This window comes from Stenella coeruleoalba (genome assembly GCF_951394435.1).
Source record: "Stenella coeruleoalba genome assembly, chromosome: 11".
NCBI classification, from domain to species: Eukaryota; Metazoa; Chordata; class Mammalia; order Artiodactyla; family Delphinidae; genus Stenella; species Stenella coeruleoalba.
This window is the reverse complement of record NC_137157.1, coordinates 96,157,243-96,181,199: the sequence shown is the minus strand read 5'-3', so window position 1 is coordinate 96,181,199 and position 23,957 is coordinate 96,157,243. Positions and strand designations below refer to the sequence as shown.

General features: G+C 52.5%; 1 protein-coding gene across 1 annotated transcript in view; it reads left to right on the top strand.

Moving 5' to 3' along the window:
- CD9 (CD9 molecule) overlaps window positions 1-21,190 on the top strand; it is a 35,706-nt gene extending 14,516 nt beyond the window's left edge. Inside the window, exons 2-8 of the mRNA XM_079936259.1 lie at window positions 9,819-9,924; window positions 16,119-16,216; window positions 16,811-16,885; window positions 18,497-18,595; window positions 18,717-18,806; window positions 19,426-19,509; window positions 20,682-21,190. Coding sequence (XP_079792385.1) covers window positions 9,819-9,924; window positions 16,119-16,216; window positions 16,811-16,885; window positions 18,497-18,595; window positions 18,717-18,806; window positions 19,426-19,509; window positions 20,682-20,747 — 618 coding nt within the window. The 3' untranslated portion in view covers window positions 20,748-21,190. The remainder of the gene's footprint in view (window positions 1-9,818; window positions 9,925-16,118; window positions 16,217-16,810; window positions 16,886-18,496; window positions 18,596-18,716; window positions 18,807-19,425; window positions 19,510-20,681) is intronic.
- The last annotated feature ends 2,767 nt before the right edge of the window (window positions 21,191-23,957 follow it).

Here is a 23,957-nt window from a genome sequence, read left to right as displayed (position 1 = left end):
CCACATGCCACGCAGCGCGGCCAAAAAAAAAAACAACAACAACAACACAGATCACTGGGCCTCACCTCACTTGGGTTTCTAATCGAATAAGTCCAGGACGGGGACAACAAGTTTGCACGTCTGACAAGTTCCCAGCTGATGCTGCTGCCACTACAGCTGGTCTGGGGACCACATGTTGAGGACCACTGGCCTGGAAAAAAATCTCCCAGTGGCCTTTGAGGATACAGGCTTCTGTAGATGTGCAGCTCAGAAGAAGCCCCAAGGGGATGAGATGACCCCCAAAATGATCATACTCACGGGGAAGGTAGGGGACAGTTGTTCTTCAGGACTGTGATCTCTGGGGCTTTTCTGTTCATCTCTAATAAATCTAACGTTAGTAATATGCCCTGGTTGGCATCTTTCAGTTCTGCCATGAACGAACAGTTTACTTTTTTTTTTAATATTTATTAATTTTATTTATTTATTTATTTTGGTTGCAGCAGGTAGGCTCCTTAATTGTGGCTCGCAAGGTCCTTAGTTGCGGTTTGCCGGCTCCTTAGTTGTGGCACGTGGGCTCCTTAGTTGTGGCAGGCAGCTCCTTAGTTGCTGCAGGCGGGCTCCTTAGTTGTGGCATGCATGGGGGATCTAGTTCCCTGACCATGGATCGAACCCCCCCCTCGGCCCCCTGCATTGGGAGCGCGGAGTCTTAACCACTGCGCCACCAGGGAAGTCCTACCAGTTTACTTGTGATCCTTAAGGAAAGCAAGCCATGGCAGTTTTTTTTCTGATCAGCGTGGAGTTTGGTTTTAGCTGTTGTTATCCTGTGCGACGGGCCTGGAGAGGGCAGGACTCCAAGACCTCTGCTCCTGCCCAAGTGCTTCATCCTTCCAGAGACAGCAGCTCGGGGAGGAGGGTGCCGGGAGAGGGTGAGAGAGGCATTGGGGAGCCAGCTCCTGTCTGCTCTTGCCAGCAGTGCCCGGCCCAGGCTCCTGACGGTGAATCAGCCCATCAGGCTTGGCACTCTGTGCTGAGCCAGGGTTGCCATGGAGATGGGTGAGGCTGGAGCCCACAGGTCTAGGTGGCCCGACTTGTTTCTAAAGGCCATGTGAACACAGAGGCCCTTATCTGCACTCTCGAGGCTGCATCAGGCGTGAGTGGTGAGGCCGCTTACATCCTCAGGGTTCAGCCGCTGTGACTGCCTGGGTGGCCAGGGGCAGCTAAGCTGAGGTCTCCCAAGCCCAGTATGTTAACAAAAAAATCCAGGGCTGATACGGATCTTACCGAAGGAAGGAAGTAAAGAGGTCAAATCCCCTCCCTCTCTGTGATCTGCTCCTTCAATAACTGCTTCCTGCAGCGTGAATTCACTCACGGAAGCAGCCTGGGATCCCGGGAAGGACAGAGGCCTCCACTCTCGGCCAGCCGTGTCCCTTACCCTCCCCGTCCCACTTCTCTCCCCCCATCCCGGCTGGTCCTAGCGGAGCTCTGGAGGCATCTCCCCCAGCACACCGCGCTCACACAGACCCACAGAAGACAGACCCCCGCTGTCCTCAGTCGCCCTGTGCCCACCCAGCCGCCTCCTCAGATCAGAGGAGAACACAAGCTGAGGCCGCCAAGAGCCGTGAATATCCCCACTTTTGTCTTCGTGTCATTCGCAAGGTTTGTTATTATCGTTGTCATCATTATATTCCCCACAGAATCTGGCTGTCTCTAGCACTCACGGTCGTCAGAGTGTTTTACACGTTTAATCTTCCCCTTCAACCTCCTGGGTCAAAGGCAGGAAAGTATCAAACTCTTTTTTTACAAGTGGGAACTCTGAGGTTCAGAGAAGCTACAGAGAGTGCTTAGTGTCACACAGCTCCTAGGTGGCAGCGCTGGAATTAGCCCCAGAGGCCACGCCACTGTCCACACATGCAGCTACTCTCAGCAGAGATGTGCGTTCTCCTGGGAGCGCTCGCGTACCCCGGGATGGAGTGGCGGCGGATACGTGTTTAGAACTCTGCCAGGTGATTCTCACATCACCCCGTGGCTGGCTCCGGTGTGCAAGTGACAGGGGGCACAGCTAGGGCCCCCTGCTTCTTGCCCACTGTTCTGTCATGCCACCTGTCCCTTACTAAAATGTCTGCTGCATCCCTTTGACCAAAGTCACCAAATAGCCAAGGCTTCACAGAAGGACGATGGGACATAGGAAAGAAAGCACTGCCTTCTCCCCCGACCCCCTCCTGTCACCACCGCCCACCTCTAGCCGCTTCCAAAGTGGCAGATGGGACCACTGCAGTCAGCCTCAAAGGAAACTGCATGTGGAGATGATCTGCCCTGCACTTCCTGGGCCAAGACAACTGGATGGAGAAAGTGTCCACGAGTATTTCGTCCTTTTAAAAAATGTGTGACCCGTCAGGTCCTATTACAGAAGACAGAGGGGACCGAGAGGAAAGAGGCCCAAGCCAAGACCACCCAATGTGTTTGCCTTGGGAGGATTTTTCTTTGCAGTGGGGTTTCCCCCACGGGGAGACATGGTTCCTTCCACCTGAGGGATGGGATGCAAGGTGACACATACGCGCACACAGACAGAGAGACAGAGAGACAGACAGACAGAGAGACAGACACACACACACACACACACACACACACACACACACACACACACACACACACACACACACACACTGAAACCTCTGCAGTCAGCCGGTTGCCCTTTTCCTCTGTGCCACCTCGTTACCTCCCACCTTTCTGCACGCTTGCTTCAGGCGTTGCGGCTGGTACGGCCGCCACTCCTCGGGCTCCAGCTGGAATTGGCTTTGCCAACTCGGCAGGGGGTCCAGAGAATTCAGGTGCCCCTAAGCAACACTGCACTTAGGATTTGTTTTCAATTCGCCCCTTGGACTTGGAGGCCTTTCCTTTAACCCCGGGTGTGTGTTGTAGTGTAAGATTTCTAGGCCTGTCCCTGTGGGTCTGGTGTGACTCACTGAAATCCTCATCTCTGCGTGGGAGGGAGCCTTGGGCGTGTTGTGCTTTCAGCCAGGGGAGAGGAGAGGACAGGACAGGAAGCTGGGCCCGCCCGGGGTGCGGCTGGGCCTTCACGCCTCCTGAAGCTGGCATCCCGCCCCAGGTGACTGGATTACCTGTGTGATCCTCAAGGCTTGGAGGGTCTATCCAAGTACACACAATGTGGAATCCATACCCTCCGGGTTTTCTGAATGGTTTCAGAGTGTCTGTGAACTCTAGAGGTTGTATGGAAAATTATAGCGATGCTTTTCAGACTTTTTCTGAGACTTTCACCCAATTCTGAAACATCTGTCATCCAGAAAAACTTCAAAATCATAAATTCACAGATATTCTAGAGTGATGAATTCAACACCTATCACCAGACATCTAAAACGTCACATATATTTTTTTTCTTTAATATTTATTTATTTGGCTTCGTGGGGTCTTAGTTGTGGCATGCGGGATCTTCGCTGCGGCATGGAGATCTTTACTTGCGGCATGTGGGACCTAGTGCCCTACCAGGGATCGAACCCAGGCCCCCGGGCATTGGAAGCACAGAGTCTTAGCCACTGGACCACCAGGGGAGTCTGGTCACATATATTTTAGAGTGAAAGAATTAAACACCCCTCACCACTTGAATATTGCTGTTAAAAGTATAATGATATGCAAAGCTATGTATGTTAAAGGTTTACTTTATTTAATTATATCTAGTCATCTTTAATAAAGTATTATTAAATAAAAAATGAATGCATTAAAAAAAAGGATTGGAGCATCTAACTGGACTTCGGTGGGCGGTGAGCACAGCAGGGCATGGACTTTTTATAAACCCTCATTTTCCAAAAGACTTGATGTGGACGTGCCCCTAAATCTCACTGTGACATTCATCACATACCCTCATGGCTCTTTCTCAGTATTTATTCTGGGCAAGTAGTTGTTCTTTGTAGTTTCTGACCCTTGTTGGGAGATGTTGGAAGATGGTTCTGGATGACAAGCCAGTGGGAAAGAAGGCTTGTCCAAGGTGAGAGGACCCAGGAGAGGAAATTCTGATGGGCTTCAGAGCTTCTCTTTCATTGAAGTCATCCTTCACTTATTGAATAACGATTTACTAATGACTGTTTGGTCCCAAGTATGGATGGGGTGCAGAGGAGCTACTGAAATGACCGAGAACTCATCCTGCCCTCCAGGAGAGTATAAACAGGAAGAGAGGGAGCGAGGATGCTGGGGAGGACCAGTGCGGAGCGGGGAGGAAGCTGAGGACGTCTTGGTGGGGAAGCAGCTGGCCTAGGTGGTCGGGACAGCCTTCCAGGAGGAGGGGCTCCCTCCAGCTGAGGCGGGATTTACGAGACTTATTTGGGAAACTTTGAGGGATTCCATCTAAGGAGCAGGGGAGAAGGAAGCAGGGTTCAATGTCGTTACTGCTTAGAGGTCCAGAAGTACAAGGATGGAGTAGAAGCCTTATCACTCGGTGACAGCCCAAGCCGTCTGAGCCTTTCAGAGGAATGGCCACTGTGCTACATGAAGGGCAGGGGGCCCCACAGGGACTCCTTGCTGGGTGAGGACTTGGAGGTGGTTTAGCTACAGGTTCGGGGTTTAAAGCGCAGAGCAGCCAGGAGGAGCAGTGCAGCTGGAGGAGGAGACGGTTTGTTTTCTGGGTTTTTTTTAGGATAGACAGACCTGCCCATGTGTGTTGGCAGAAGTCAGTCAGAAAGAGAAAAACAAATATCGTATATTAACGCATATATGTGGAGCCGAGAAAAATGGTACAGATGAACCGGTTTACAGGGCAGCAATAGAGACACAGATGTGGAGAACAAACGTATGGACACCAAGGGGGGAAAGTGGCGGGGTGGTGGGATGAATTGGGAGATTGGGATTGACATATATACACTAATATGTATAAAATAGATAACTAATAAGAACCTGCTGTATAAAAAATAAATTAAATTAAATTTTTTAAAAAAAGTGAAACAGTAGCCGAGACAGACAACAGAGGCAGGAAAGAGGTGGATTAATGGAGCAGGTTCTTTTTTTTTTTTTTTTTTTTTTTGCGGTACGCAAGCCTCTCACTGTTGTGGCCTCTCCCGTTGCAGAGCACAGGCTCCGGACGCGCAGGCTCAGCGGCCATGGCTCACGGGCCCAGCCGCTCCGCGGCATGTGGGATCTTCCCGGACCGGGGCACGAACCCGCGCCCCCTGCATCAGCAGGCAGACTCTCAACCACTGCGCCACCAGGGAAGCCCGATGGAGCAGGTTCTTGAAGGAGACAGGAAGCTTTGAAGGAGAGGCCCCACCACACACACACACTACACACATACACGCACACACACAGAGTTTTAGAACAGCTTTAGAGGTACAGAGAAGTTGCAGAGATACTACAGAGAGTCCCCTTGTACTCCTCCCCGTCTCCCTTCTTGTTCACAGCTTATATTCCCAGGGCACATTTGTCAACAGCTCAGAAACCAGCATTGGAACGTTACTCTTAACTAAGCTAGACTTACTCGGATTTCACTTGGTTTTCCAGCCCAGTCCCCTTTCTGTTCCAGGATCCCACCCACAATACCACATGACGAGTGTCCTGTCTCCTCCGTCACCTCTGGCCTGTGACAGTTTCTGTCCTCATTTTTCATGATCCTGACAGTTTTGAGACATTCTGGTCAAGTATTTTGTAGAATGTCCGCAGGTTAGGTTTTGTCTCGTGTTTTTCTCCTGGCCCATCTTCTAAGAAGAAACTGAGCGTGTGTGTGTGAGGAAATAAATCTCCAATAAAACGATGGGGAAAACTGTCCTTTTTCCCTGAGAGATCAAATGGGTGAGACCTTTCCTGGCCTGAAGGCGGAATGCGTCCCTTTGGCTTTTGTTGGAAGGCGGTAACCAGGCCGACTGGGCAGAGCCTGGGGCTGGGAGTGGAGGGGCTGTACCTTCTGCTTCTGTCCCCACCAGACCGGTTGGTGGTGGTGGGCAGGTCGCTGCCCTCTTTCAGGGACGCCCTGAGCAGGGAATTGTCTGAGCATCCTCGGCCTGCGCACTCTAGTCCTGCCATGATGGGTAAGAGGCGGGCTGCAGCCGTGGCCCCTGTGTGGCTGACATTCCTGCCACGTGCTGTTCATTAACCCTGGAGGGAACGGTCAGCTTCTTGGTCCCGCAGACCCCTATTTCCTTATTCTATGGAGCCCCTCAGTAACTTGCTGACACCCTTTTTAATGGAAGTCTAGTTGATTTACGGTGTTGTGTTAGTTTCTGGTGTACAGCGAAGTGGTTCAGTTATACATATATAGATATTCTTTTTCATATTCTTTTCCATCATGGTTTATTACAGGATATTGAATATAGTTCCCTGTTCTATACAGTAGGACCTTGTCATTTATCTATTTTATATATAGTAGTTTGTATCTACTAGTTCCAAACTGCTAATTTATCCCTCCCCCGTCCCCTTTCCCCTTTGGTTTTCTATGTCTGTGTGTCTGTTTGTGTTTCGTAAATAAGTTCATTTGTGTCCTATTTTAGATTCCACATATAAGTGATATCATATGGTATTTGTCTTTCTCTTTCTTACTTCACTTAGTATGAGCATCTCTAGGTTCATCCATGTTGGTGCAAATGGCATTATTTTGTTCTTTTTTCTGGCTGAGTAATATTCCTCTGTGTCCATGTACCACATCTTCTTTATCCATTCCTCTGTCGATGGACACGTGGGTTGCTTCCATGTCTTGGCTATTGTGAATAGTGCTGCTGTGAACATTGCAGTGGCACCCTTTTTAAAGGTTGAAGCTCTTTTTGGTGGTTCTGGTCATTCCTGTTTGGTTTCTCCTAGGACTCAAGTAGCTGGGGACGAGAGCCAGGTGGGGGGCTGGGGGACCCCTTTGTGCACACCAAAAAGTGTGCCCTCCTGGGAAGTGCTCTGAGCTCCCCGGATAGCACGGCCTGCACACCCGGGAAGGCCACTGTTAAGCGGTGTCTTGGCCCTGTGACCTCCAGCCAACTGAAGCGGTTTCTCCAATAGCGTTACAGAAAACGGGGCAGCTGCTGGCAGCGTCCCTTCAGGCCAGTTAACTCAGTAATTCAAACAAAACGGGCAGCAGTGCTCATTTCTCTGTGATTTTGGTGAACCGAGCCTCCCAGTCCCGCCCCTGTCCTCCCTTCCTCCTGGGTTTTCTTGAACCTTCCTCCTCACTCATGGTGAGTTTTTAGGCATAAGAAACTGAGATCTATTACTGCTTTTTCCACTTCTTTTTTTTTTTTTGGCCGCACCACGTGGCATGTCGGTTCCCCAACCAGGGATCGAACCTGCGCCCCCTGCAGTTGGTAGCGCAGAGTCTTAACCACTGGACCGCCAGGGAAGTCCCATGCTTTTTCCACTTCTGCAGAGCCAGCCACTTTTCCTTCCTCCTGATGTTAGGTCTGGGATGGTGTCCGGATGTGGCAGGACCCTGGACTCCTCTCCTGTATCTGGCCTTGTCCTTGGCCGGGGTGGCCTTCTGGGACACTGTCCTCCACACAGTGTTCTTCTTGCCACCTGTGCGTGTGGGCCAGGTCAAAGGTAAACGACTGGCTCAGGATCCTCGAGACTAAAACTGGAAGTTTCGTTTGGGTGCTGTTACCTGTGCATGGGATCACTCCCAAAGAGACCCAGCTCCTGACCTGACAAGCTTCTGGGCAGAGTGGAGCTGTCATCATCTTTTGTAGTTTCGTTCTTTCGGATGGGATTGTTTTTGTTCCTTTTGTGGTGACTCGTTTAAGAATTTTTCCAGCAAAGTAAGGGGTGGATGAGTAACTTTATCCACAGGGAGAATGACTGGAGGATAAGCCTTGGATACGTGCAGGCAGCCTAGAGCAGAAAGGACGTGCGTGAAAGGACACGGCTTTCTCAGGCCCAGGTGCTCTCAGCGACAGCCCCGCCAAGATAAGGGCGAGAGGGGAGACTGAGGCCAGGGCTTGTGGCTCAGTGCTAACCGCAGTCTAGGATCACCTGCAAGTGCATGTGAAGCTCCAGCCTCCAGGCTTTTCAGGCTAATGCTTTCACATTCCCAAAGAGGCCAATGGCCTCCGTCTTCCATTCTCCAGGAATCTGATTGGGCCTGCTTGTGTTGGGGGTGGAGAAGGGGGAACTGCTACCTCCTTTCTTATAACTCTCCAAGACCCCAGGGGAGCTAGACCAGGGTCTTGGGTCTTAGTCCCCAGTGCACCGAGAGTTCCCAGCTGGGCCCTTGTTCTAAGAGGTCCTGAGAGTCAGGAGAACCCAGACTGAACCAGAGCATCCAAGCTCACCACGCCTGTTCGCCAGATGGGAGAACTGAAGCGATAGAACTCTAAGGAATTCCAGACCCTCACTTGGACACCTCTACGGGAGTAGACGAGGGTTTTGGGGGTTTTTTGGCCCCGCCAAGCAGCATGCGGGATCTTAGTTCCCCGACCAGGATTGAACCTGGGCCCTCCCTGCAGTGGAAGCACAGAGTCCTAATCACTGGACCGCCAGGGAATTCCCTGTAGACAAGGTTTTAACTCTACTGCAGTGTGAAGTCTTGGGTCGCCCCTCCCACTGCTGCTGTCTCCACTCTCCACCCAGCACGTCCAAACCCGCTGCAAAGTCATGGGAAAAGGAGAGAAGCAGAGACAGAGAAGAGGCCTGTCTATGCTGCAGGCTGTCCTGGCCCTTGGGGCAAAGAACCCAGCTCCCTGAGGAGGAGGGTTCTGACACAGGGTGCCTCTGTTGAGGAGGGTGGGCCAGCGAAACCTGGGGCTGGGCACTGGCCCTGAGCCCACACACCCTCCTCCAGCCAGCCACCACCCACAGCCTGTGAGTCACCCCAGCAAGCCCTGGTACAGGCCAGCAGCAGTGGGGAGGGGAGCTCAGCTGGCCTGGCGGGGCCTGGCAGGGGGCCTCCTCCCTGGCATCAAGTTCAGCAGTGCCTGACGGGCCAGGATTGATGCCTCAGTCTTTCCTTACTGGGAGAGTCTGCCCTTTAGGGTCCAGTATCTCAACTTGCCCACCTATGAAATGGGTTTTTCACTAAATTATAGGATCGGACAATCCTCTGGAGATTTCTTGTCTAATGTTTACAAGGATCACCCGTAAGTAAATGTCCACCTGAGCCTGGAGTCGGGTGGGTCAGCTTGTTAGGCTTCCCTGTGTGAAGAGAGAGGCGCCAGCTGTGGGTAGGTTTCACTGAGCAGCACGGTTTAGTCCGGAATCACAGCTGCCCTCACAGCCCAGGGAGGTACCTACGCGTTGGGCGATGTTTTTTCTTTTCTTTTATTGTCTGGTATATATACAGAGGAGTGCAGAAAACACAAACAGTGTGAAGGATAATTATGAAGTGAATATCCGGGCCACTACCACCCAAGTCAAAGCTAGAATATCGCCGGTGCCCTAGACCCGCCTCCCCCCACCCCCACGCTGTTCCTTCCTCAGAAACCCCGCCCTCCCTACAGGCCACCACTCGCTCGACTTTATGATCATCACTTCCTTCTTTTTCTGTTATGATATACATGCCCTCCTAAACAAGAGTTTTTAACTGTATGGAATTGTATTGTACGTGTCCGGTGCTTTTTGCTTCTTCTGATTAACATCGTGAGATGCACTCGTAGTATTGCACAAACTGTGGCGGGTTCATTTTCACGGCTGTATAATATTCTGTTGTCCACGAGGTATCCATCCCCGTACTGCTGGTAGATAATTGTTTATTCCCAACTGGCTGGTATTTTTACCAAATGGCTCGACCCCCTGCTCCCACCCCCACCTGGCTGCTGCTACTTCCAGATGCCCGGCGAGGGGCAGAGGCCAAGGGCAGCTCACCTGAGCTAGGGCACCGCGCTGTTCCTGACAGCCGGGCTCACGCCGATGTCCCGTGTGTCTTGCAGCTTGCCGGGATCGCGGTCCTTGCCATCGGACTATGGCTCCGATTCGACACGCAGACCAAGAGCATCTTCGAGCAAGAGAATAATAATAACTCCAGCTTCTACACAGGTGAGTGGGGGACCTTGCTGTTCCCTCCAGCTGTGGAGAGTCCACGTTGATCCAAGGACTTGGGCTGGGGAGGACTTCTGCTCCAGCTGCATTGCCAGTCGGGTCCTTTTCCAGCTGGGCTTTTGTGTAGTTGTGCCCACGCATCTGCATTTAACCGATGTGGTGTCTTTTTCCAAGCTGACCGAGCCTGGCATTGGGACCATTCTCTGATGTGAAGTCAGCTCCGCCAAAGCCGCTGCCACCCTGGAGGGTTTCAGAACCTCTGTTCTTGTCTCTGAACTTCTCTCTGAATTTTATGTCTAAGAAGCCTGGTTCATTTCTTTAATTTAAAAAACTTTGTCCTGGGGACCCACAGAGCCAGGGGAAGGAGAGGGAGCATCTCCCGCACGGTTCAGATAGGGGCTCAGAGACCCAGAGGACCTGCCTCCTGGATAACATTCAGATTAATACGAGAGACTAGAAGAGACACCAGCCCCTCAGACCCCTGCGCTGGGACACAGGCCATGCATGTTAAGTCTTATCTGTTTTCTAAAGTGATTTTGTTTTAGGGCAAAGGCTTCCAGTTTGAAGATAAATAGATTTAGCAGGTTTCTTTCTGCACACGGCATCTTCTTCTAGCATCGTTCTGTCCCTTTCACCAGCATATTGCCGTGTAAGCATCTCTAACAGGAGTGGGAGGGCCGGGGCCTGTCTGAGGCAGTTCCCTGGTTTCTGAGTCAGCTCACAGATCCTCTCGGCTCTCCCATCGCCTGGTTGGGGGATAGGAACCACTTCATTTGCAAAAAACAAAAGCGGCCCCCTATTTTTAGGAGGATGCTGTCATGTCATCAGGCTCAAAGTGTAAGTTTGGTCATTTCCTTTCCACCCACCAAAGAAGTTATTTTTAAAAAAAGACGGAGCAAACAGTCTGAAGAGCGTTATCACCCAGACCTTCAGGAAGAACGCGGTGGCCAGTGGTGCATGACCCCCTCCCGCCTCCCAGGGCCAGCCTCCAGCTGGTGGCCCCGCAGGCGCCGGGGTCTGGGGATGGTTTCCCTGCCTTCGTCTCTTTTTGGTGGTGCTGTTAGTTGGGGTTTTTTAGGGAGTGTCTCCCAATTGTCAGAAAGAAAGTAAGGGAAAGAAAAGCACAGCATACGTTTTTTTAAAACTACACACACATGCTCTTCCCTGGTGGCGCAGTGGTTAAGAATCCACATGCCAATGCATGGGACACGGGTTCGAGCCCTGGTCTGGGAAGATCCCACATGCTACGGAGCAACTAAGCCCGTGAGCCACAACTACTGAGCCACATGCCACAACTAGCCCGCGCGCCTAGACCCTGTGCTCCGCAACAAGAGAAGCCACCGCAATGAGAAGCCCGCGCACCGCAACGAAGAGTAGCCCCCGCCGCAACTAGAGAAAGTAGCCCCCGCCGCAACTAGAGAAAGCAGCCCTCACCACAACTAGAGAAAGCCTGTGCGCAGCAACAAAGACCCAATGCAGCCAAAAATAAATAAATAAAGTTAAAAAAAAAAAAAGTACATTGAAAACTACACACACAGAGTCTTTAGGGAGCAGGTTTCCATAGGGCCCTGACTTGTTTTAGCTACAGCATTCTTTTGTGAGGTTTTTGGCAGCCTCGGCAGGCCTGGAATGCCACTCTGTGAGCTGGGGCAGTGGGACTGCAGGGTAGGGTCAGGGGCTGAGGACAGGCCTTGAGCTCTCCACGTCACGTCACAACAAGGAGCTGGGGACCCTCTGCAGGGAGAGCAGATCTAGGAGCAGGTGTGTGCAAGCAGGTGGCATTGTCCTAGAGCGAGTCCCCGGCCTCCCCATGCTCTGCAGGTGCCTGACTCCATACCTCTGGTCGCTTCCAACGACCAGTTTCTGTTTTGTTATCTAGGACTCTGGCTCATTCTGTGTATTTTTTTTTTTATTGGGGTATAGTTGATTTACAATGTTGTGTTAGTTTCAGGTGTACAGCAAAGTGAGTCCGTTATACATATATCCACTCTTTTTTATTTTTTTGACCTCGTGGCTTATGGACTCTTAGTTCCCCGACCAGGGATTGAACCTGGGCCCTCAGCAGTGAAAGCATGGAGTACCAACCACTGGCTGGACCGCCAGGGAAGTCCCTCCCTAGGCCTTTTGACTTTGCCCCAATTGTGGTTGGGGGAGACAGGCCCCCAGCACCAGCAGCCCAGCAGGTGACAGGTAGGAAAGTCAGGCAGGTGGCAGGAGAGTGACAGGCATACAGCCAGAGGGGCCAGGCCTGCCTCCAGGAACCTCCCAGGACTCAGGTCCCCTGGTCATTGCGGCGTCCTTCTGATGGCCCTACCTGTGGTCCTACCTGAGGTGGCCAGGAGCTGGTCCAAAGGCACATCCCAAAGAGACACAGCAAAACCCCTACTGAGGGACAAGTGGCCACTGCCCCCTGAGCTCTCATAGACAGATACAAACCCTCTACACTGGACCCCCTTCCTGGGAAAGGGCTCGGCTTTGAAGACTTCATTCTGCTGGCAGAAGCCCAGGGCTTGGAGGGTGATGCAAGTGACATCACATAGAACACAGTCAGCGACTGACCACTTGGGCCTGGCTGGGCCCCACGCTTCGCTGAGTGCTTCGGGCAACTGAATAATTGTCACAGCCAGGCAAAGGGCCAAGGAGGCTTCGTTCTCTGTGTCCCCTTCCCCCTCGGGCTGTGACATCAGCCTTTGCATTGACCCACAGCCCCTCTTCCAGCAGAGGGTGCCAGCTCCGTCCCAGCGGCTCTTCCTGACATCATGGGTGACCGTCCCTTGCACTTGGGTACAGACCATCTGCAGGGCAAGCCACAGGCCAGCCTGGCCGTGCAGCTGACCCTTCAGGAAACCTGAAGGACCCAGGGGTGTCTTTTCTCCAGCGGGGCCACAGCTTTCAAGGTAGAGAACGAATGCATAATCAGGCAGAGAAGCGAGGGAAGAAACTTGGCAACGTTCAGAACAGTCTCTAGTGGATCCAGAACGGCTGACAGCCTTATATGGACCTTCTCTGCAGTTCGGGCCCTGGAGATTCAGGCCGTCAACAGTATCCATAATCCCAGGCTGCAGACGAATTGGGGAACTTCTTCTTCTCGGTCCCAGCCCAGCAGCCCTTCTTCAGTCCTTGGTCCAGCCATCAGTGGGCTGGACGGGGACGGGGAGAGAGCCATCGGGGAGCAGACCTAGGGTTCCTCGGAACCCCTGCTTGACTTATTTGGAGACAGTAAACTGTTCTCAGCAAGTGGAGGCCAGAGGCTCGGCCGGAGTTTGTTCTGCACACGAACGTGTGGGGAGCACTGTTTGCAAGATGGGATGGGGGTGGTGACGGGAGGCTGACGTGTCCCCTGCCTTCCCCAGGCCGAGAGTCCCAATCAACAGGTGGAAAAAGGCTTTTGTGTAAAGGACACAGCAGATGCTACTGCTTCACTAGAAGCTTTTATTTTTTTATTTTTTTTTTTGGAGTAGGCCTGTAATGTCAGCCTGAAGAAAGCAGAACAAACAGCCCTTAAGCAAGTGAATACAGTAAAATCCCAGAGAAGGCTCCGTGACTCGTAACTTTTTCCATGAGTCAGACTGAAAGCTAACATCCACTTGTTTCGTAAAGGGGAATGCTTTGTCATTTACCACCGCCAGCCCCTGCTCACAAGCTCGGGGTGCAGACCGGGCGGAGCCTGTCCAAGGGGAAGCCCGGGACGGCCCTTTGAAGCGGCAGCCCTCAGCCTGCAGGGGATGGAAGGCTTCTGGGGTTGCACCTCATAGCTGAGCCGCCCTATGGCTTGACGGCTGCCGTCCAAAATCCCCATGAACAGCCACCAGGGAATTGCTCATCGTCATCCCCCACTGGATGGAGAGGGTGACGCCAAGACACCCCAGATCTAGCAGCTGTCCGAGCAAGATTGAAAACCAAGACGCTTGGACCTAAAATCTTCATCTGCTGAGCCCAACCAAGATTGAATATTTACTATTAACCGACAGGCCCATGAGGAGAAGGTTCTCTCTGCGTGGGAAATGCGTTTTCCTTTAATGGCTCTCTGTTGCCGCCACCCTGACTCCTCTGCCTTCTGCCAGGGCCGCCCGGCCAGGCTGGGATCCGGACGGAGAGAGAGCGCGTCTGTGTGGTCATCCCCACTCAACCCTGCGATGGAGCTCAAAGGAGGGACCTCATCCTTTGTTGTCTTGCCCCAGTGGGGAGAGATGAGGAGACGGGGAGAAACGGGGGCCGTGTTACCGCTCACTGGGGTCCCCGAGTCAGAGCCCAGACCCGAAAGCGCTGCCCCTTCTCCTGCAGTGGCCCTGTGTGGGCGGGGCGGACCTGCCTCCCCAAGTCCAGCCTGTGGCCCCATGGAGTGGACGACCTAGGAGGATGGGACTTGACTCCAAGACAAGCTGCATTTGTCCCCTTGCCCAGTCTGGGCCGGGCGTGCACGGGAACAATACCCATATTCATCGGGGTTTGCCAGCAAGGCCACGTGACTTGACATCACGACAGATGTGGGGAGGGGACGGGCAGAGGACAAACGCTCCCTTGTGTGCGCCCCTCGCTGTGCTGCCCGGGCGTCTCAGCCACGGGCCGCTGCGAGGTTTGCTGCCTACACAGCTCCGGCCTGGGAGGAGGGTACGGATGTGGGACGGTGAAATCACTGTGACACCTGCCGGGGTTCTCGTCGCAGCGTCCTGTTGTGCATTGTGGCGAAGCACGCCTGCTTTAGGGAGGTCTCCCTGCTCCCAGCGAGGGGACAGCAGGGAGGGAGCAGCACGTCTGTGAAATTCGGCATCACAACCGTGATTATTCCCAACTGTCGTCCATCCTTCGTACTGTGAAGATTGACAGTAGCTGACTGTACGTCAACTATACCTTAATAAAAGATTAAAATTTTTTAAATTCAAGTTAGAAGGGTTAGCAGCAGCTACCGCTTGTTGTGGACGTTTGGAGCGTATGGCCTGATCCTCACAGCAATCCTTGCGGTGGGCATTTTTCCTGTCCCCAGTTTGCAGATGGAAGACAGTTACACAGAGAGACAAGTGGCCTTCCCAGGGTCACAGAGCCGGCTTTCAAACCCAGGCATTTGGGGCTCTCGACGTGTGACAGGAGGCCCCTCCCAGCAGTGGACAGATGCCAGGGAGGCCTAGGACTTCTTTGCCAGTTTTCCCGGGGCCTCTGGGGGCTGGCGGAGGGAACCGGGGAAGGGGGTGGTCACTGCAGGTCAGCTGTGCTTCTCAGGAATATAACTGAACGATGGGCCCCTCTGGGCATTCCCTGGGGGAGTGTGGAATGACTAGGGCCGGGGCTGTGTCCCACTGTGTCCCCCTGTCCCAGGCCAGAGTTGTGGAACTCACAGCCCTTCACCACCCTTTCTGCACTGGACACCCCAACTGAGTGTTTAGAAACCTTGTCACTCACCTTCCCTCTAGCAAGGAGGATCCTTTCCACTCAACCTGGTGTAACTGAATTGCAGCTGTAAGATCTCACTGGTGTGCTATAAGGGATCTTTTGAAATTTTCTAGCAACCAACTCCTCATGTTACTGTTAAGGAAATAAGGAAATTGTAATCTTACCCAAGGTCACACAGCAGTTAGTAGCAGAGTTGGGACCAGAACAAGGGTCTTCTGACACCCAGGCTGTGCTTTGCACTAGAGCAGGGTTCTCGTGCCCTCGGACGTCTCCAAGTGTGCAGGCCTGGCCGCCACCAGGCGGCAGGGCGGGAAGGCATCCCCTCTGGGGATATGGCAGGGCTGGCCTGCCCAGAGCGTGGGTGTCTGCGTGTGCACAGCCCCTTCCTGCTGAAGCCTTGCTCTCCTCGCCGCTTGTGTCAGGTAGAGGCCAGCAGGAGGTTTGTCAGAGCCTCAGGACGTTAGCCCAAGTTTGGAGAGTCTGATTTAACTAGCGGGAGTGGGTCCATCCAGCTGGAGACGGGTGCAGACTGGACCGGTCCGTCCTGAGTAGAATCTGGGGCTCCCGTAGATGTTCCGTGTCCTAGGGCGGGGGCAGTGGGCATCTTCCAGGAGGGCTGAGGGTAAGGTGGGAATGGGGGCTTGATGGGTGGGTCCCAGAGGAGAGACAGGTGGGAGGAGGCTGTTTGGGCCTCTTGTGCCCTTGACGGGGGCAGTAAGGATGCAGAGAGGGAACGAGATCAGGAAGCACCTACACGTCCCCGCTAACAGCTCCTTGTCCTGTCCTCTGCCCTGTGCCCTCAGGAGTTTACATTCTGATTGGAGCCGGCGCCCTCATGATGCTGGTGGGTTTCCTGGGCTGCTGTGGGGCTGTGCAGGAGTCCCAGTGCATGCTGGGATTGGTGAGTGTCCCCTCTGTGCCCACAGCCCCTGGTGTCCCAGGGTGCCCACCCGAGATCCCACAGACCAGGGGGCGGGACGGGGCAGAGCGGGTGCCCATCTCATTGCCCCCATCCCCGGCCCCGGGATGACACGCTGCCCCTCTTCCTTTCTGGAGCCTCTGTCTCATCACTTCCCTTAGGCAACTAAATGCCAGGACTTTGTTTTTCCCTTTGTCGAGGACCACGTTTGCTTTTTTTCCCTGAATCCACAGGTACCTTCGCCTCCCCTTCTTGTTTCAAAATTTGTTACAATTTTCCTCAAACTCTGGGTTGTATTCACCTCCTTCTTTCCTCAAATCTCTGGTTTCTGTGAGCAGGTGAGGGTGTTTCATCGCTGACTCTTCGCTGACACCTTAGAAATATCAGTTCTGGGGTCTGTGCCACTCTCTCCTCCTGCGGCTTTCCCCTCCTGGCCTTGGCAGGGCGCTGGTAGTTCTGTGGACCCCCTCCCGTCCCTTCCAGGCATCCCTTCCCGCCCCCAGAGCCCGGGTCCCCAGATGCTCGTTCCAGCCGGCCGGCTGGGACTGTGCCTCACTCCAGCCCTTTCCCTTCCAGTTCTTTGGCTTCCTCTTGGTGATATTTGCCATTGAAATCGCTGCGGCCATCTGGGGATACTCCCACAAGGATGAGGTAGGTTTTTCCCGTAAGGTCTCTTGGGAGTTAGGGGATGGGGTGATGGCGGTGGAAGGGTGTCCCAGCTGGTCCCTTGCTTCGGCCTTTGGCCTTCAGCCATCAGACGTGCCTGTGAGGGGAGCTCCCCAGGGAAGGGAATGCGAGTGTTCACACTACCCTGGGCGGGTGAGTGCCGGCCACTGCTTCCCGTGCCCTGGACGGCGCTGGCACAGAGTGGGTGTTCGGGTAGTATTGTTGGGTCAGCGTGTCTGCCCCTCACAGCTCAGCAGCCCTCCCCTCAACTTCTCTGGAACACGACTTAGGGAAATGTGGCTTCGTCTGGCCCGGACCCACCACACCCACCCCCGGTCCCTCCCCTCATCTCTAAGTCCGTGCCACCACCAGCCAAGGGCTGCACCCCGCTCGCCGGGGGCCAGAGATGCGTGGGTGGTGGTCCCCACCCCAAGGAGCTGTGGCCCCTAGTGTGGGAGAAGGACATGCCTTTGACTAGTGTCTCAGAAGCCATTTATAATCAGAAGCCCCGTGGGATTTGAAAGCCGGCGTGGGGAAGGGGACTCTCTTCTGGCTTCACGGAGAGAGAGCGGTGTTGACCTAAACCCGGAAGGAGAGAGAGGATTTCAGGAGGAAAGCTGGTGGAGGCTGGACCTTCCCGGCAAAGAAAGGGTCTGAGCACAGCTGAGGGTGGGCTCAGTGGGGCGCCAGGGTGGGCTGCATCAGAACAGTGTTTCAGGAAGGGCTGTCTTGTCATGTTTAGCAGGAGGGGCCAAAGAAGAGAGACCCTGGATACAGGCTTTTTTTTTTTTTTTTTTTTTTTTTGTGGTACGTGGGCCTCTCACCGTTGTGGCCTCTCCCGTTGCGGAGCACAGGCTCCGGACGCGCAGGCTCAGTGGCCATGGCTCACGGGCCCAGCCGCTCTGCGGCATGTGGGATCTTCCCGGACCGGGGCACGAACCCGTGTCCCCTGCATCGGCAGGCGGACTCCCAACCACTGAGCCACCAGGGAAGCCCTACAGGCATTCTTAAACCCGGATGCACCCGGTGCAGAAGCATAACGCTACTTCCTTCGTGTTATAAAACGATAGCTAGCCCTTCTCCCCTGTTTGCACCAGACACTGCTACAGGCTTAATGCAATATCACCTTTAAATCCTCGCCATAACCTCTGAGGTGGGGACTATTATGATCTCCATTCTACGTACGCAGAAACTCATGTACAGAGAGGTTTGGTAATTTGCCAAAAGTCACCCAGTCTCTGAGTGAAGGAAAAAAGATGGAAGCCTGAAAAACTAGCCGAATCAGGAGTAGGCTTTTTGTTTTTAGTTCCTTAGATTGAGGCAATTTAATTTTGTTTCTAGGTAGAAGGGAAGGAGCCAAGTGGGGCTGAAGGGACCAACCAAAGGTGCAAAAAGAAGGGGAAATGGCTGGAGCGGTTCCTAGAGGATGTGGGGGGAGATGAGGGGGGACCCCGGAGGCCCCGAGGCGGGGAGGTCCTAGTCCAGTGGCTTGTCCGCTCCGGGAACTTGTGGCTGTACGTGAACAAGACGGAACAGGTGACGTTCGTTCGTTCATAAAGAAGCCATCTCTGCTCCTCTCTTGTCTGTGCATCCCAGGTGATCAAGGAAGTCCAGGAATTTTACAGGGACACCTACAACAAGCTGAAAAACAAGGACGAGCCCCAGCGGGAGACGCTGAAAGCCATCCACTACGCGGTACACCGGCTTCGCTAAGACGCTGCCCTTCTCCTTGCCTTTCTTCAGAACATGTGTGCATCTCTATTTCAGTCCTCTTTATTTATCTCTCCCACCCCCATCCCTGTCCTTCCCTCTGCAGTTGGACTGCTGTGGTTTGGCTGGGGGAGTAGAACAATTTATCTCAGACATCTGCCCCAAAAAGGACATACTCGACAACCTCACGACGAAGGTAAGCTTACGGGCAAGACCCTTGTGCCCGGCCCAGATGCTCTGGGCAAATCCTGCCAAAGTGGACTTGCATTCAGCTCCCTGGATCTGGGAGGACAGCATCCCAGTGCTTCCTAAACACCTCTTCCCCCTGGGAAGGACCCAAGGTGGCCATCTTCTTTCTCCCCTGCCCTGGGCCTCTGTTTCCTCAAGGGCAGCAAAACAAAGGCCAGGGAAATAACAAAGTGTTCTAGCTCCCTGCAACGATGGGGCCCTCCAGCCGTCGTGTATGGGCGATGCTCCCAGGCCTGGACTCCTGCTTTATAGACTTGTGAGCAGCCCATGGTTGTGAGCTAGAGCCAATGTCCAAACTTCAGGATAATAGGAGGTAACCCTATGGCCACATAAGACATGGACCCCAAAGCAAGGGCTCATCCCTCTTCCCTCCCTGAATTTCTTGCCCAAATTTTGGGGACCCACCTCCCATCTCTCTCCTGGTTCTCCTTTCCATCCACCAGCCAGTCCCCAGCCCTTGCTCTGGGACCACCAGCGCTCCGGGTATGAGATGGGTGCCGTGGGGGGTAGGGGGGAGCCTGGAGCAGGACCGTGTATGACCTGCGTTCTTGGTTTGCCCCCCCAAGTCCTGCCCTGAGGCCATCGAAGAGGTCTTCCAAAACAAATTCCACATCATCGGCGCCGTGGGCATCGGGATTGCCGTGGTGATGGTGAGTGCCAGGGGGCATGGGGAGGGAACCTTAGTAATTAAGATTGATTAAGCCCTTGCTCTGGCCAGGCACTGCTTTAGCTAATCAACTAATTTATCAACTGATGTACGCCTCGCCGTATCCACGAAGTGGGAACTATTCATATCCCCATTTCACAGACTCGGGAACTATTCATATTCCCATTTCACAGACTCGGGCGCGGAGAGACAGAGAGGTTGAGTCCATTGATCAGAGTCTCTGAGGTCAGGAGTGAAGCATCTGGGATTTGAACTCACTGTATCTCCAGAACCCATTCCCATAGCCATCAAGGTGCAGGGATAAATATGAGGTGATTCCACCGTGTCTGGTCCACAGACCACACTTGGAACAGCAAGGATGTAGACCACCCAGACCTGTTAGTGATCCCGGGATCATCTTAAGAACATGTTCTCACCGTGCACCTGCTTTTCTTTGCCCCACGAAAGTAGTTCAGTAAAAGCAACATGGATATGAACTGTCTCCCCTCCCACTGTGGTCAGAAAGACACCCCAAGGTGGAAAACCAGGAGGAGACTGAAAGCTTCCAACAGTCTACTCTCATGTCAGGAGCCCCCAGAAGCCACCAGGGGCCAGCCAGCTTCCCTGGGGTCACCCGTCTTCCCCCACAAGGGAGTGATGGGACTCTGTAGGGGACACAGCCTTCCTCTGCCCCTTGCAAAGACCCCCCCCCCCAGAGAGAGAATCGCTTCCTGTCTTAGGGGTAATTGACACCCCTCCTCTGCATCTAGGAAAGGCTTGAAGTAGCTTTCAGTAAAAGGCATGACAATACCTTTAAAACTAGAATAGAAAACACAGACGTACGCAAAGAGGGAAGTGAAAGTATTGGCCTGTAGACACTACGGGAATAGCTGGCGTTGGAGCATTCAATTTAAGAACGCTCACCTTGAGAGTTCCCAGGGAGCTGGCTTGTGCGGCCTGCAGCGGCCGACGGCTGCAGACTCAGAATCCCCCGGTCAGCAGTCCCTCCACTGTCTTACTTACATTTCTCCTGCTTCACACCCTTTACCTCCTTTGGCCTCGTGGGCGCCTTCCCCTTGTCATTTGTAGCGGCCGGCGTGTCTCCTGTCTTCCCCTCTCCCTCCGCCTTCCCGCAGCACAGCCACATACTTGCTCACGCCCCTTCCTGTCTTCCAGATATTCGGCATGATCTTCAGCATGATCCTGTGCTGCGCCATCCGCAGGAACCGAGAGATGGTCTAGAGGCAGCGCTGCAGCCGCGAGCAGGAAAGGTCACCCCTGAAGACTGTTGGTTATTTTCTCGGGGTTCCGTGTTTTTGTGTGTGTGTGGTTTTTTTTGTTTTGTTTTTCTTTGCCACTAACTTTAGTATTCATTCTGCATTTCTAAACAAAAAAGTTATTCTACGTTTGTGTTTTTAATGCTTTATTCAATATTGATATTTGTAGTTAAGGGATTTGGGTTTGCTCTGGTTTATATTTTTTTGGTCATTTGTTTTTGCTTATTATGTTAAGCAGAAGTCCTGCATTGAAAGGTACTATATTTGCTAGGCTCTAGGCAAAAGATATTGTATATAAAGAGATTTTTGTGTGTGTCTTTAAATAGATAAAAAAATGTCTATCAAGTTTAATCAGGTTGTAACTTATGTTAAAGACAATTTGATACATAATAAAAGATGATGACAACATCCCAAACTGGTTCTGGGGTTTTGCTTCCCTACATTTTTTTTAGAGCTGCTTATTTTTTCAAATGTTTTTCACCTGCTCTTTGCTCTGTGCGTACATGAGAAGTAGGTGGGAAGGTTGGTCTCCCTACTTTACTAGTGAGGGCATGGAGGGATGAAGGGATTTTGATCCAAGATCTCACCGTTGTTCACACATCAACACTGGAGCCTAGCCCGGGACTCTTTCTTGCAGCAATGTGATGTGTCTTGAGGATACAGTAGTAAACATGAGGTCCCCGGTGGCCCAGACTTTGTTTTATTCCCTGCTACACCCTCAGCACCTAGCACCTATTGCCTAGTGCATGAGTAAATGAGGGTATACTCATCGGGGTTTAAACAGAAGCAGAATATTAAATAACTTTTCTTACAGGGATTTGACCTTACACAATCGCTGGAGCTGGTTAAGCAGTCTCTATAAGACTATGATCTTTGCTTCCGACGTTGGAACTTGACGCCCACAGGCAGAGAGTCAGGGAGGACAGTTTGATGTAACGTGGGCGAGATCGAGAATGTGGAGCCCACGAGGACAGACAAATCCGCGTCTGTTCTTGTTCTTGATGATGGTGGCGTGGGTCCTGCAGAGGCGAGGACCCGACGCGGTGGACCCGAGCACACACCGGCTGGGATGTGGAGAACCTGAGTAAGCCAGCAAAGCGGCAGCCCTCTGTGTGAGCTGCGGAATGCCTGCTGCTCCATTTCCACCTCCGGTTGTGCTCCACTCTAACCAGAAAGGAGGAGGAAGAGGCATGCTGGGGGATGTCAGTCACCCTCACCAAGCCACCGTGCGGGAGACGGTCTTCACTCAGAGAGCCTAAAATCTAGTGAGCGGTTCAGAGCATCAAGCCAGCAATTACGACGGAGTGAGATAAGCACCACAAGAGGGGAAGTACAGAAGCGTAGCAAACCTGTTTTTATCTTCCACTCCTTGATTCAGTCTGGGCTCTTTCTCCACATTCAAAAAAGAGAGAGAGAACCAAAATGGCCCTGAACGCCATTACATTAAAAAATCAGAACACCGATGTTCACGGCAGCGTTATTCACGAGAGGCAAAAGGTGAAAACAGCCCAAAAATGTCCATCAGCAGGTGAAGGGATAAACAAAATGTGGTAGAGCCATACAACAGAATACAGTAAGTCCCCTACATACGAACCTTCCAGTTGCAAACTTTCAAAGACGCCAGCGTGCCTTCGCACGTCCAGTCACCTAAGTTAGTTCTCGTGTCTGGCGTACATGGTCACGTGCGTGCATCCTCTACAAGTGGTTGTGCTTTTGTGCACTTTGTACAGTACTGTGTAGAGTATAGTAGTACAGTATGTTTATTTCAAGCCCAGGATGTCCGGAAGCAAGAGTAAAAGCAGCGGTGTGTAGCCGATTGTGTTAGTTGGGTACCTCGGCTAACTTGGTTGGACATACGAACAAATTGGACTTACAGACGTCGTCTCGGAATGGAACTCGTTTGTATGTAGGAGACTTACTGTATGATTTCACCTCAAAAAGAAATGAGATTCCAACACATCTACAACACGGATGAGCCTTGGAGACATTATGCCAAGCAAAATAAGCCAGACAAAAAAGAACAAATACTGGACGATCCCAATTATATGGGGTACCTAGAATAGGCAGCTTCATAGAGACAGTAAGTAGATTGGAGGTAAGCAGGGGCTGGGGAGAGGAGAATGGGGAGTTATTGTATCATGAGTGCAGAGTTTCCGTTTGGGATAAAGAAAAAGGCGTGGAGGTAGATAGTGATGACGGCTGCACAGCACTGAAATGTACACTGAAATGTACGCAGTGCCAGCGAGCTGTACACCTAAAGGTGGTTAAAATGGTAAGTTGTCAGCTAGGTTTATTCTACCACAATTAACAAAACAAATCCAAGCTGGTTTGCATCCTTGGGTCTCTCTGCTGTTCTGTGGCCTCAGTCCCTTACTAATTTGAGCACTTGAAGGCTAACTACTATTTCAGTTGTGGGAATAACGGGCCAATCGTTTGTTTTATCTCACAGCGAGTGAGACTGTCTTAATTCACAGCATCACAATCCCTGAATGATGGTAGTATTCACCCTGGGGACTTCCCTCGCGCTCCAGTGGTTTGGACTCTGTGCTTCCACCGCAGGGGCCATGGGCTCAATACCTGGTCAGGGAACCAAGATCCCGCATGCCAAAAAAAAGGTAATATCCGCCCTGCTCGTGACTGCCAGCTCCCGCTAGGAAAAGCAGGTCCCGTATACACACTTCCCAGTCCTGGCTTCTTTGCTGGAGAGAGTGGAGTCAGCAAAACAGATTGCTGCTACGTAAACTGAGGAATACCTCAGTTATACCCTGTCTTTCCGTTTGTCATAAATAATAGACCACCTGGGTAGCTTCAGCGAAAGCGAACAGTTTATTAAGAACACAGGTAGTATCTCATGGAACCCAAACATGGAAACACAGTTAAGCTGTGGAAGATCCTGGAACCATGGACTGGGCACTCCTGCAGCTCTCCGCTTCTGGGTGCTGTGTTTTGCTCTCCAAAGACACCAATTGTCTCTGCTACTCAGTCTACATGGGGTGGAAAGAGAGCAGGTGTTCAGCTCCCAGGCTTACACAGAGACAACCTCCACCAGCCCCACTGGAAGTTTTTTGTTTGTTTGTTTTTAAAGGGCTTCAAATGCTTGGCTTTTTAATTATTTATTTGTTTGTTTGTTTGTTTTTGCTGTGTTGGGTCTCCATTTCTGTGCAAGGGCTTTCTC